A 15,135-nucleotide genomic window follows, 5' to 3' on the forward strand; every position below is an offset into this window, starting at 1 on the left:
CTGTCATCCCATTGAATTTGACAGCAATGAGTTCAGCGTGAATTAGTGCACCTCATTAGGGGCATTCTGAAAATTCTCCGGCTTCTAGCACACCCATCTCACGACTGATACAGAGATTGGTTTTAACCACCTATTATCAAACCTATTGGCAGGCAGTGTGAGCAATGGTATATAATAAATGGCATGGATAACTATTGTTTACACTGGGTGCCCTGTTGGAAGAAGACACCCATAATATTATAATAGTTGCATTAGAATTATTGTCTAAACTGAACAACCTGAGGGCATATCAGTTATGCGGAACAGTAGATTTAATTTATAATAATTCCTATACTATATATATCTTTAGATGATCAGCGGATATCCCTCAGTATTACAGAACACAGTTTCTACTTTAATTTCAGTGAAGTCCAAAACTTATTAGGTTTGGGAAGTACCAACTGCGGGGGCGGGTGATTTTATACATCATCTGAATGGGATGAAGTGGAGCCTTGCGCTCAGACCTGGCCAGGATTGGGGGTGAGCAAATTAATTTGCTTGTTGCCCCATTTTTTCAATTCGCTGCTCCATAGAATATAATGGGAGAATTGATCTACTATTTTTCTCATAGATTCACCAGAAATTAATCTCAAACGAATTAATTCCCTAATGCAACGTAATGGGTGTCGAATCAGCGAAATGCAAATTGTATGACAAATTTATTCTCTAGCCAGGATCCTGCGCTTCACTTTATATAGTATATTGTTATTCCTATCAGCAATGCGAGAGGAGGAAGAGACAGCTGCTTGTATAGTGTTACTCTTCTAGAGAAGGAAACCGCTGCTTGTAAAGGGTTAATCTAAGTCTCCCTACATACACCGAGCCAGGCGCAGTCACACACAGAGGAGAAAGCTGTTGCAGGATTTACCTTTGCTGCTGATACTTCGAACCGCTTCTGCCCCATAATACACAGGAATCCATCTTAGACCCCATTCACATCACATTTTTTTCCCTATGTTTAGCGTGTACACCATCAAATCTACCAATGTACACGCAAAATGTGTCCATAGGGTAACATTACCCCGACTTAGGCCAAAAGAGCATCCATTTTGCCTTCGTCTGACCGGTATACATCTGTATAACAAAAAAACAAAAAAAAAGTCTGTAAGAGTGTAGTAGATTATTCTATTCAATACAACGGAATCCCATAAAAAAAATTGCATACTGCACTGTGGGAGCCTATGTGTGACGGATGCAACTATTAGGGATCCGAAACAGCCTCCGTTTGACATATACATCAGGAGGTTTTCCTAGCATTTATGCAAACCGTAGGCCAAAAACATGATGTGAATGGGGCTTTACATTGCTGCAAGTATAGATATACAGTGAAGGAAATAAGTATTTGATCCCTTGCTGATTTTGTAAGTTTGCCCACTGTCAAAGACATGAACAGTCTAGAATATTTAGGCTAGGTTAATTTTACCAGTGAGAGATAGATTATATTTAAAAAAAAACTGAAAATCACATTGTCAAAATTATATATATTTATTTGCATTGTGCACTGAGAAATAAGTATTTGATCCCTTTGGCAAACAAGACTTAATACTTGGTGGCAAAACCTTTGTTGGCAAGCACAGCAGTCAGACGTTTTTTCTAGTTGATGATGAGGTTTGCACACATGTTAGATGGAATTTTGGCCCACTCCTCTTTGCAGATTTCGAGGCTGTCACTTGGAAACTCGGATCTTCAGCTCCCTCCATAAGTTTTCGATGGGATTAAGGTCTGGAGACTGTCTAGGCCACTCCATGACATTAATATGCTTCTTTTTGAGCCACTCCTTTGTTGCCTTGGCTGTATGTTTCTGGTCATTGTCGTGCTGGAAGACCCAGCCACGAGCCATTTTTAATGTCCTGGTGGAGGGAAGGAGGTTGTCACTCAGGATTTGACGGTACATGGCTCCATCTATTCTCCCATTGATGCGGTGAAGTAGTCCTGTGCCCTTAGCAGAGAAACACCCCCAAAACATAATGTTTCCACCTCCATGCTTGACAGTGGGGACGGTGTTCTTTGGGTCATAGGCAGCATTTCTCTTCCTCCAAACACGGCGAGTTGAGTTAATGCCAAAGAGCTACATTTTAGTCTCCTCTGACCACAGCACCTTCTCCCAATCACTCTCAGAATCATCCAGATGTTCATTTGCAAACTTCAGACGGGCCTGTACATGTGCCTTCTTGAGCAGGGGGACCTTGCGGGCAATGCAGGATTTTAATCCATTACGGCGTAATGTGTTACCAATGGTTTTCTTGGTGACTGTGGTCCCAGCTGCCTTGATCATTAACAAGTTCCCCCCGTGTCGTTTTCGGCTGAGCTCTCACCTTCCTCAGGATCAAGGATACCCCATGAGGTGAGATTTTGCATGGAGACCCAGATTGATGTCGATTGACAGTCATTTTGTATGTCTTCCATTTTCTTACTATTGCACCAACAGTTGTCTCCTTCTCACCCAGCATCTTACTTATGATTTTGTAGCCCATTCCAGCCTTGTGCAGGTCTATGATCTTGTCCCTGACATCCTTAGAAAGCTCTTTGGTCTTGCCCATGTTGTAGAGGTTAGAGTCAGACTGATTAATTGAGTCTGTGGACAGGAGTCTTTTATACAGGTGACAATGTAAGACAGCTGTCTTTAATGCAGGCACCAAGTTGATTTGGAGCGTGTAACTGGTCTGGAGGAGGCTGAACTCTTAATGGTTGGTAGGGGATCAAATACTTATTTCTCTGTGCACAATGCAAATAAAAATATATAATTTTGACTATGTGATTTTCTGTTTTTTTTTTTAAATATAATCTATCTCTCACTGGTAAAATTAACCTAGCCTAAAAATTCTAGACTGTTCATGTCATTGACAGTGGGCAAACTTACAAAATCAGCAAGGGATCAAATACTTATTTCCTTCACTGTATCCAGCATGAAGTAAGATCGCAGCAGAGATTATCCCTGTGTACATGCTGCACACTCAGTCTCAGGAAGAAGGAAAACTCGTGAAACAGTCAAAATCTTGTGATACTTTGTTTGACCGCTTCAGCTGAAGTAGTCTCCCTTTTAAAAAGAGCCAAAGCTTTTAAGAGAGGACATTTTTACATTTCCCTAATTATATATACTTGAGAGGTTTTATATTTTGGTGTTCTATTAAAGAGGCTCTGTCACCACATTATAGGTGGCCTATCTTCTACATAATGTGATCGGCGCTGTAATGTAGATTACAGAAGTGTTTTTTATTCAGAAAAATTATCAATTTTGACGGAGTTATGACCTATTTTAGATTTATGCTAATTACTTTCTTAATGCCCAACTGGGCGTGTTTTTACTTTTTACCAAGTGGGCGTTGTAAAGAGAAGTGTGTGACGCTGACCAATCAGTGCCATACACTTTTCTCCATTCATGTATTCAGCACATAGTGATTTTGCTAGATCACGATGTGCTGTCACTTACTCACACATTAACGTTACTGAAGTGTCTTGAGAGTGAATAGACATCACCTCCAGCCAGGACGCGATGTCTCTTCACACTTCCGACACTTCGGTAACGTTTGTGTGAGACTTACAGCACAGCACATCGAGATCACGCATGCTGTCATTTACAGCGTGATCTCGCGAGATCACGCTTGCTGTCATTAACTCCCACACAAATGTTACCGAAGTGTTAGGAGTGTGAATAGACATCGCGTCCTGGCTGGAGGTGATGTCTATTCACTCTCGACACTTCAGTAACGTTAATGTGTGAGTAAGTGTCAACACATCATGATCTAGCAAAATCACTATGTGCTGAATACATGAATGGAGAGAAGTGTATAACGCTGATTGGTCAGCGTCATGCACTCCTCTTTACAACGCCCACTTGGTCAAAAGCCAAAAAACGCCCAGTTGGGCATTAAGAAAGTCATTGGCATAAATTTAAATAGGTCATAACTCCGTCAAAATTTATGGGTTTTCTAAATAAAAAACCACTGCTGTATTCTACAGTACAGCGCCGATCAGATTATGTAGAAGATAGGGCACTTATAATGTGGTGACAGAACCTTTTTAAAGAGGACCTATCACCTCCTGAATAACCTCATGAAGTCTTAATATGTCTTAGGAAGAGTAAGGCCTCATGCACACGACCGTGTTCGGTCCGTGATATATGGACCACATGTCGGCCGCATTTCCCAGACCGAACACAGTTCAGGGAGCTGGGCTCCTAGCATCATAGTTATCTATGACACTAGATGTCCCTGCCTCCCCATGGGAAAACTGTCCCGTACTGAAACATGTTTTCAGTACGGGACAGTAGTCTCGCGGGTGGCAGTGACTCCCAGCGTCATACATAACTATGATGCTAGGAGCCCAGCTCCCTGAACGGTGTTCGGTCCTGGAACAGCGGCTGAGATGTGGTTCGTATATCATGGACCGAACATGGTTGTGTGCATGAGACCTAAAGCCTCATGCACACGAATGTAGCAGTGTGCACGGCCCATGATTATGTCACAGATGGACAATTTTTACAGTAGTGTGCATGGGGCCTAATATGAACTATTTATAAATACACAAGTATGCTGCAAGCTTGGTTCTGATATGTGTATTTTTATCCTTTTAGCGCTCGGATTATATAAATGCCAGTTTTATGGATGGATACTTACTGAAGAATATGTACATTGGCACACAAGGTAATGAATAAAGTTTTATTGTATGTTAATAGAAGATAGTAGGCTGTTCTGAGTGACATTGGTGATGGAAATTTTGTTTATACCTACAATCACAAAGGCATAATTACCTCCATGTGACAATAAAGGCCTTTTTACATGTAACAATTTTCCATACCATTCAAATGTTTGAGTAATTGTATTGATAATTGCCCAAAAAAAATCAACAACAAATGATAATTTTATTGTTGATGAAGTTGGTTGTCCATACAAAAAATTAAACGCCCCAAGTGATCAGCTGATTTCATTAGGAAATCTGCGGGCAGCAGGGGAATTGTAATATTAAATTGTGCCCATTTATATGAAAGGGTCCCATGTAATAAATGGTTGAAAAAAGTCCTACGGATTGGGAGCTGCTCTTTGCAGAGACACTCTGCTCTTTCAAATAGACAGGGGTATCGAGTGGCTGACCCCCTTTATGACATCCATATGTCCTAATAGGGCAAAAAGGAAATGGTTATCCTAATGGGACACCCAATTCAATAATCACTAATGGCTTGTTGTGCTATAATAATAAGAGCAAGATGATTGTTCTTTGGCATAACCGTAAAATAATGAATGTATGGATGTTAGTGTGGTTAGTCTGTAGAATGTATAGAGAGGAGGTAGTTATGATACACTATATGGGCAAAATATTGGGACACCTACACATTACACCTACAGGAGCTTTTAGGACATCCAATTCTAAATCCATTCGCATTATTATCGAGTTTGCTCATTCATCCAGTGGCGTAGCTATAGGGGGTCGCAGTTGCAACCGGGCCCCTAAGCCTGGGGGGCCCCCGTTGCCATACAGCATGCAAAATAAATACATTTTCTGTGCCGTGAAGCCAGCACTTCCTGGTTACGGTCACATGGTACTTAGTTTACCATGTGACCGTGACGTTACGTGAGGGGCGTTCCAGCCAGCGTGGAAAAGCTGGTGCGGAGGACTCCAGGAGAGCTGCAGTGTCTGTATTGTAATGTATTGTGTTGTCTTGTAATGTATTTTGCTGTCTGTGTTTGCGGTGGAGAGGGGAGGGCCAGTTAAATTACAGTCCCCCCACCTCTCTCCACCGCAAACTGCACAATACAACACAATACATTACAAACTGTGGGTCGTGTCCCCCTGGGGGGTCGTGTGAAGACCTCCGGGGGGTCGCGAGTCACTCACCGAGGTCCCGGTACTATTCAATGCTGGAGCAAGGAGCTGACGGCTCCTTGCTCCAGCATTCACTGTGCCCTGAGCGGCTCGACGCAGGCAGGTGGGATGTAGAGTCAATCATAGCACACACCGGAGGAGGCGAAGGATCCTCCACCCGGCATGGGAACGGGGATAGGTAAGTAATTGTTATTTTTCTATTATGCACATATGGGGGCATTATACTGTATGAGGGGCTGATATGGTGGGGGGGAATTATACTGTGGGGGGGCTGATATGGCGGGGGGATTATATTGTATAAGGGGCTGATATGGCGGGGGCACTATACTGTATGGGGAGCTGATAAGGTGGGCATTATACTGAATGGTGGGGGGCATTATACTGTATGGGGGCTGATAAGGCGGGGGGACATTATACTGTATGGGGGCTGATATGGCGGGGGGCATTATACTGTATGATGGGCTTATTTGGCATGGGGCTGATAAGGTGGGAAGCATTATACTGTATGGGGAGCTCATACGGGTGACCTTATACTGTATGGGGGGCTGATAGGGGGGCATTATACTGTATGGGGGGCCTTATTCTGTATGAGGAGCTGATATGGGGGCATTATACTGTATGGGGCTGATATGGGGGGCATTATACTGTATGGGGAGCTGATATGGGGGGCATTATACTGTATAGGGAGCTGATATGGAGGGGTATTATACTGTATGGGGAGCTCATATGGGGGGCATTATACTGTAGGGAACTCTTATGGGGGGCATTATACTGTATGGGAAGCTCATATGGGGGGCATTATACTGTATGGGAAGCTCATATGGGGGGCATTATACTGTATGGGAAGCTCATATGGGGGGCATTATACTGTATAGGAAGCTCATATGGGGGGCATTATACTGTATGTGGAGCTGACATGGAGGGGGCATTATGCTGTATGGGGAGCTGATATGGGTGGCATTATACTGTATGGGGGCAGCTATGTGGGGCATTATACTGTGGGGGCTGATATGGGGAGCATTATCCAGTATGGGGCAGTTATGGGGGCATTATACTGTGGGGGCATTATACTATGGGAGCTGTTGGGCAAGGCGGCTGGGCGTAGGCGTGCGCAGGGCTCTGGTGATGGTGATGGTGGTGTTGGGGAAGGTTAGGGGGGGGGGGCCCAAGCTGAATTCTTGCACCCGGGCCCATGAGCCTTTAGCTACGCCCCTGCATTCATCCAAAAAAGTAATTATGAGGTCAGACACTGATGTTGGACGAGAGGGCCTGGCTCATAAATTCTGTTCTAGTTCATCTCAAAGGTGTTCGATGGGGTTGAGGTCAGGGCTCTGTGCGGGCCACTTAAGATCTTCCACACCAAACTCGCCCATCCATGCCTTTCTGGACTCTGCTTTGTGCACTGGGGCACAGTCATGCTTGAACAGCAATGGGTCTTCCCCAAACTGTTCCCACAAAGTTGGAAACCTACAATTGTCCAAAATGTCTTCGTATGCTGAAGCATTAAGATTTCCTTTCACTGGAACTAAAGGGGCCTAGGCCAACCCCTGAAAAACATCCCCATAGCATTATCTCACTTCCACCAAACTTTACAGTCAGGCAGGTAACGTTCTCCTGTCATTTACCAATCCCATACTCGTCCATCAGATTGCCAGATAAAGAAGTGTGATTCGTCCTTCCACAGCTTGAGTCCAGTGGCAGCGTCCTTTACCATACTCCATCCGACGCTTGGCATTGTGCTTGGTGATGTGAGGCTTGTATGAAGCTGCTCAGCCATTGAAACCCATGACATGAACCTCCCAGCGCAGATGTTCATGCCAGTGGAGGTTTGGAATTCTGCAGTTAGTGAGTCATCAGAGCGTTGGCGACTTTTATGCACTATCTTCCTGAGCACTCGTCGACTATGCTCTGTAGCTTTAGGTGGTCTGCCACTTCGTGACGGAGTTGCTGTGATTTCTAAACGCTTCCACTTTGCAATAATACTACTCTCAGTTGATCGTGGAATATCTAGGATAGAAAAAATGTTACAAACTGACTTGTTACAGCGGTGGCATCCTATTATAGCACCACGCTGGAATTCTGTAAGCTCTTTAGAACGACCCATTCTATCACAGATGTTTGTGAAGACAGACTGCATGACTAGGTGCTGGACTTTATACACCTGTGGCAATGGGACTAAATGAAACACCTGAATTCAATGATTGAGTGGTGTGTCCCCAATACTTTTGTCGGTATAGTGTATGTGATGATGAGATTTTATATTTTGGGGTGAATATAGAAGAAGACTGAGCATGCTTTTATAATCTGGCACTTGAAAAAACATGGTTTGTGATGAACATGTTGAAGATGTAGGATATGTTTCTATACTTCAACTAAATTTATATTAATGTATATGTTTTCCTCCAGGACCTATGGAAAATACATTCCAGGATTTTTGGCAAATGGTTTGGGAGCAGAATGTGTTGGTTATTGTCATGACAACACGGTGAGTTCATTGAGAGTGTTTGGAATTCTGAAAATTTTTTAGTATCTTATTATTTATTTTTTCTCCTTTTACTGAACAGAGTTGAGGAGGGTGGTCATCAAAAGTGTGGTCAGTATTGGCCTCTTTCACCGGGATCTCTAGCTTTATATGGTGCTGTGACTGTCACAAACAAAGCCGCTGAGAATCACCAACATTACAGAAAGACCACCCTGGATGTCAGCAGTCGCCAGGTATTACCTTTGCCCACAGTGTTTTATTATACACACCTTTGTGAGGGTTTTTGGAGGCAATATTTTAATTTGATTTGGTTCATGGTCATACTGCAGGTACACGTGTGATGTTACAAAAATGAGATTTATCTTTACAATTATTTTGTGAAAAGGCAGTATGAAAATGTAAAAACTTTATTATATTTTTAATATTTGTAAAAACAATTTTACTTTGTAATCTACTGTCATGTTAATAATTATTTTTTTAATATTTTTTTTTTTTTATCATTGAAACAATGAAATGGTGTATATGAAACCTTGAACTAAAGTATGGTGTATTATTATTTGTCACTCCTCTTGATAAAAACATGACCTATAACAACCACAAATCATACTGCTTTATTCCTTATGTCTTTCCCATTGTAACTTAAGTCTATTTCATATTTCAGGGTCGGGAGAGGAGGCAGATAAGTCATTTGCAGTTCCTAAGCTGGCCAGACTTTGGGGTTCCCAGCTCTGCTGCTGCGCTTATTAATTTCAGAGACGCTGTGAAGAAGGAACAGAGAAAATTGGTGAATGAGCAAGGAAACCAATGGAAAGATCCTGCTGGTGGTCCTCCAATTGTGGTGCATTGCAGTGCAGGAATCGGAAGGACAGGTACTTGGTCAGACTGGATTGAATGTAAATGAATATTAAAAACGTGTATAGTTAACCAAACGTGCAACAACAATCACTCAAACCCAAACCTAATGTTGAATCTTATTATTTCCCTCCAGGCACTTTCTGTACGCTGGATATCTGCTTGTCCCAAATAACTGATGTGGGCACCTTGAACATTCAGCAGACAGTGAAAAGAATGCGGAAACAGAGAGCATTGAGTATACAGACTCCAGAGCAGTACTTCTTTTGTCACATGGCCATCCTAGAACATTGTGGCAGCTGACATAAGTAGCGTGCCATACCCACCGACACCACTTCCAGTGTCAAAGGATCACGGACCAACATTAGGGGCTGAATGCCTTAATTACCTATGGGTGCTGTAAAGGCAGATACAGATTCCCAGTTCATGGTTCCTATGTAAAGCAATAATGTTATGTTATTTGTAACCAGGAATAACACAGTATCACACTCCATGCACATTCACCTGTTACATAATCACTATACAAGTATATGAAACTGATTACAAATACTGCTACTACAGATGTTTCCACCCTTACTTTTTCTTGAATTGCGTTACCAATTTTATAAGATCTTGAGCCATCCAGTGAAAAAATGTAAATGTCAAACGTATGTTTTTTTTAACATGGGAGTCTGTAGGCGACAGATGCCTCTGATGGATGACTTCCATTGGCCATCCGTCGCCCATATACTCCCATGTTAAAAAAAAACGTATGCGTTGAACGTTTTTTTTACTGGGTGGCTGTAACTTTTTTTTTTTTTTTTAACTTGGGAGTCTATGGGTGATGGATGGTAGCCATCAGAGAAATCTATCGGAGGTATAAGGTGTTTTTTTTTTTTTTCTTTTTAAATGTTTAACATCTCACGCCATACATCTCGGTTTATGTCGAGTTTAGAGCGAAAGTAAGGAAGGACATATCTGTACATAATGATTAAACTATAATCAATCAATGCATTGATATTAGACCGCTTATTAGAATATATGCATGTGAACGCCTGATCTTTCAGACACTTACTGTGCACACACACACACACACACACACACACACACACACACACACACACACACTCACTCACTCACTCACTCACTCACTCACTCACTCACACACACACACAATATTGACCCACATATATGTAGACGTTACGGTTATCATTCCAGTTATCATATGCAAGTATGTAAGGAAGCCACTTGCGATTGCTTTTAACCCTAAACTCTGGATATGCAATCCTGCAATTTCCTCACTTGCTTTATTGCAGAGATTTCATGGTATCCAAGATCTTGGGTTAGAAACTAAACTTGGACAGACATTCCTTATATACAAAGCCAAAATACTGTATATCAAACACACAACAATCTTCCCACCTAAAGCACTATCACAGGCTGTATGAATTGTATTGGCAGCAAATGTATCACTTATGAAAAACACTATTGGTAAATGTATTTTACTTCTGTATTGTAGTCCTATAGGATATGGGACCAATCAAATAGACAAGGCTATGAAATGTGAAATTATAAGGTAAGGCAAATAAAAAGTAGCGAGGGAAATGGAGACAGGTTTTTTTTTTCCTGGGTCGTTTCAAATGTGAGGAAAGTGATTTCTAGCAAAATGACCTGCACTGTTCTGTTCGCAGTATAGGATCAACAGAAGTGTAGAACTTATCAGTGTAAATAAATGTACAGACATTTAATCTTTTTTCTTTTATATTCTATACATGTAAAATGACAAATGTATGTGATTTTTTTTCTCAACTGGAAATTGATAAAGATGGGACACAACAATTATTTTCACTATTGAAATGCCAAGATGAGAAGCTAAAATATGATAGACCATTATGGGTTCACCACAACAATATTTGATCCTTGTTAAAGGTATATTCCACCTTAACAATATAATGTGGTTAGTATATGAAAAGATGTTTTGAAATTGTATATAGATTATTTAAAATTAAATATTAGCAGTAAAATTCCTGTTAAGTTTATCGTGTGGGCTACTTATCATATGTTTTGGCCTTTAAATGAGGAAGCGTCACCTCTCCTGACATGTCTGTTTTAGTAAATCATTGAATTCCTTGTAAAATTATAATTCTGGATCTTTTCTTAGAACACTATGTTGTACCATTTCCCTGTTATTCCTCCTGGTAACATGAATCAATTGACCACTGGGTGCACCATTTTCTTTATTAATAGTGTGCCCCTAAACGGTATGATACTCAGCACTGATTGGACAATGTCAAAGTGTGTAGGGACAGGAGGAATAACACAGGGACGGCTCAGCACAGAGGTTAAAGAAAAAATGCTCTAGAATTGTTATTTTATGGCAAATTATTTACCAAAAGATATTTTAGGAGAACTGACATGTCCTCTAAGACGTACGCACCTTAGTATATGTACTGCCAGCTCCTCTGTACCTAATCACCTAGGTGCTACCAGGTCCTTCATCCTGACGGCTTTCTAGTGAATTTACTACACAGAGCACACAGAAACTGGCAGCAAACACTCCATAGCTAATGCTGCTGGCTGTAGTCAGACAGTAGTGGAGGTCAATGCGCTAATGTGGTGAGCAGAGTTAGATCAAAACTGACCACACTGATAGTCTACTTTTTCCAAAGTTAAACTAAGATGCACACAGGTGCTTACTGCTAAAAAAATGTGTGTTTTAGTTTGGAAAATTGGGTAATGAAAAATTACAGTGTGATCTCGCGAGATCAAGCTGTGCTGTGATTAAGTCCCACACAAACTTTACCGAAGTGTCGGGAGTGTGAATAGACATCACGTCCTGGCTGGAAGCGATGTCTATTCACTCTCAAGACACTTCAGTAAAGTTAATGTGTGAGTAAGTCACAGCACAGCATGATCTCTCGTGATCACGCTATGCTGAGTACAAATGGACATGAATGGGGAGAAGTGTATGACTCGGATTGGTTAGCGTCATACACTTTTCTTTACAACGCCCACTTGGTCAAAAGGTAAAAAACGCCCAGTTGTCGAATTAGCATAAATCGAAATTTGCTCATAACTTGCTGAAAAATTATCGTTTTTCAAAATAAAAACCACTGCTGTTATCTACATTACAGCGCCGATCACATTATGTAAGAGATAGAGCATTTATAATCTGGTGACAGAGCCTCTTTAACTGCTAATGAGCATTTCACTAGAAAAGGTTGGTGGCAGACACACAATGAGGATCCACTTTTCTCACTTCCGTGTAGAAACCAGCAAGAGAACAGCCAGGTGGCCTAATATCAAGATCTATTTGCAGATCATAATCTACTGTTTGGCCACCGCGGACCTAGAAAGATTTTTTTTTTTTAAGTTAGAGGCTCTGTCACCAGATTCTCAAATCCCTGTCTCCTATTGCATGTGATCGGTGCTGCAATGTAGATAACAGTAGCGTTTTTTCTTTTAAAAACGTTCATTTTTGGCCAAGTTATGAGCTATTTTATATATATATATATATATATATATATGCAAATGAGCTTTGAAATGGATTACGAGGTAAACGAGATTTCGTTTCCCTTGCTGGAAATCTCACAGAAAAGATTCAGAAGTGTCAGGATTCTGAATACACATGACGTCCAGGCTGGATGTCATGTGCATTCATTATCAGGACACTTGTATATGTGGCTGCACATCGTTCTAGTAAGAACACTATGTGCTGTGTAAATGAATGGAGAGGAGTGCATGATGCTGATTGCTCACTGATTCGTCAGCATCATACACTTCTATTCACAACGCCCAGTTAGTAAAACAAGTAAACACGCCCAGTTACAAACACAATACACGCCCAGTTGGACATACGAAAAAAAACACGCCCAGTTGTCCATTTCAAAGCTCATTTGCATATATATATATATATTTGCTCATAACTTGGCCAAAAATGAAAGTTTTTAAAAAAAAAAAAACGTTACTGTTCTCTACATTGCAGTGCCGATCACATGCAATAGGAGATAGGGATTTGATCATCTGGTGACAGAGCCTCTTTAATAAAGTATGCACTAAAAACATTCATTGATTTCACTGTTATTCTTAACACTATGAATATAACAGAATATCTTATTTTCATGTACTAACCATCTTCTTATTTTTGTTTGATGGTGGATTATTTTGTATAAGGGTACGAACGCACACAGCATAAACACTGCGGATTTTCCGTAACGGATTTATTGAGGAAAATCCGCAGCGTATTACAGTAGCAGCAGTGTGGGTGAGATTTAAAAAAATCTCGTCCTCACACAGCGGAAAAAATCAGCCGAAAAAAATTAACATAAATTGACGTACAGTGCGGTTCCTCAGCATGTCGGAATTGCAGCTCTTCTGTTGTGGGTTATCCCCATTAAATTGAATGGGGTGCCTAAACCCGCAACAAAGTGATGTGTGTTGCGGCAGAATCGCAGTGATTCCGCCGCAAAAATTGCAAGTAAGAAAAAGAAGTGTTAGTAACCTACCCAGAATTCCATGCTTCTTCTCCAGTTCAGGCTCCTGGGATCATCCCAGGAGTTCGGACTATGCGCAGAGAAGAGGGCGGGGGTAGATATAAATGTGTTTTTAAAAAAAAATAAAAATAATAATTATGAGGCTGCTTTTCGCAGCGGAAACTCTGCCGGAAAAATGTGGTGCGATTTTTCGGATGGCATTCCCTGCAGTGTTCAGGGTGGATATGCTGCGCAGCTTGACGCAGCCTATCTGCCCTGAACACACTGTGTGTTCGTACCCTTAGGGTATGTTCACACGCCGTGTTTTCAGACGTAATTCGGTCGTTTTACGCCTCGAATTACGCCTGAAAAAAACGCCCCTAATACGCCTACAAACATGGAAATTACGATGTACTGTTCCCACAAGCCTTTATTTTATGCATCGCTGTCAAAATACGGCGCGTAAAATGACGGCTCGTCAAAAGAAGTGCAGGACACTTCTTGGAACGTTTTTGGAGGCGTTTTTCATTGACTCTATTGAAAACCGCTCCAAAAACGGCCGTGAAAAACGCCGCAAAAATCGCGAGTGGCTTAAACGTCTGAAAATCAGGAGCTGTTTTCCTTTTGAAAACAGCTCCGTATTTTGAGACGTTTTTGACTCAGCGTGTGAACATACCCTTGTAATAAACTTTTACCTCAGAACAAAAATGTTGAATAAACCTTTAGCTGGGACTCTGTCCAGGTCAAAACTCATCGAAGTTGAACCCTCTAGTGCTAGTGTCCACAACTTCCATATATTACTCATGCCAGAAGTAACAACAGCATGTTACTTTCATCAGTATTATGTGATTTTGTGCAATTTAACTGTTGTCAATTTGTATATTTTTTTTATGCTTTTGTAAAAATTAAAAATAGCTGAAGACTTTCTGGTGGATTGCCAGGTGTTTAGTATTACTGAACTTTTAGTAGTACATACCATATGTATATAGCAGCACAGCCAATGGATTATGGGTGCAATTCTTCTTGGGACTCCCAACTCAATGTCCCATTATTACAGAAAAGATCCAAAGATAAGGCAGCACTCTTGATCTGGCTATTCAATTTTACATCACATTCTTTTAGAACGGGAAAGTCTGTTTTTGTTATTTCTTCCTTACAAAATTGTTGTTGCCCTTTTTTTTCCAACAAAGTAGATAGTTGATAGTGTTGTGTTCCTATATTGTCTTCATTCAAATAAATTTTCCAGTTGTTTAATATGTAGTGTGCTTATTGTGTCATCAATAAAAATGTACCTTACCAATGATTTACAATAAACTTCATTACGGGGTTAATTCTGTCAAGGACTGATATCATGTATATTATGTAAAAAAGTAGATTACATTCAACAGTACATGGAACTCCTCTGAGTAACATTTTGTCAGTTTTGGCCCTTATAAGAACTTTATTGGAAAGTCCTGAATGTTCCCCTCTTTACTTGCTTCCTCATGACTC

At 41.0% G+C, this 15,135-nt stretch overlaps 1 protein-coding gene across 1 annotated transcript in view; it reads left to right on the forward strand.

Annotated features, from left to right (window-relative positions):
• PTPN9 (protein tyrosine phosphatase non-receptor type 9) overlaps nt 1-14,898 on the forward strand; it is a 40,861-nt gene extending 25,963 nt beyond the window's left edge. Inside the window, exons 9-13 of the mRNA XM_075857778.1 lie at nt 4,613-4,682; nt 8,266-8,344; nt 8,424-8,574; nt 9,003-9,210; nt 9,330-14,898. Coding sequence (XP_075713893.1) covers nt 4,613-4,682; nt 8,266-8,344; nt 8,424-8,574; nt 9,003-9,210; nt 9,330-9,496 — 675 coding nt within the window. The 3' untranslated portion in view covers nt 9,497-14,898. The remainder of the gene's footprint in view (nt 1-4,612; nt 4,683-8,265; nt 8,345-8,423; nt 8,575-9,002; nt 9,211-9,329) is intronic.
• Nucleotides 14,899-15,135: the final 237 nt, after the last annotated feature.

The sequence above is a fragment of the Rhinoderma darwinii genome, chromosome 3, assembly GCF_050947455.1.
Source record: "Rhinoderma darwinii isolate aRhiDar2 chromosome 3, aRhiDar2.hap1, whole genome shotgun sequence".
Classification (NCBI taxonomy): Eukaryota; Metazoa; Chordata; class Amphibia; order Anura; family Rhinodermatidae; genus Rhinoderma; species Rhinoderma darwinii.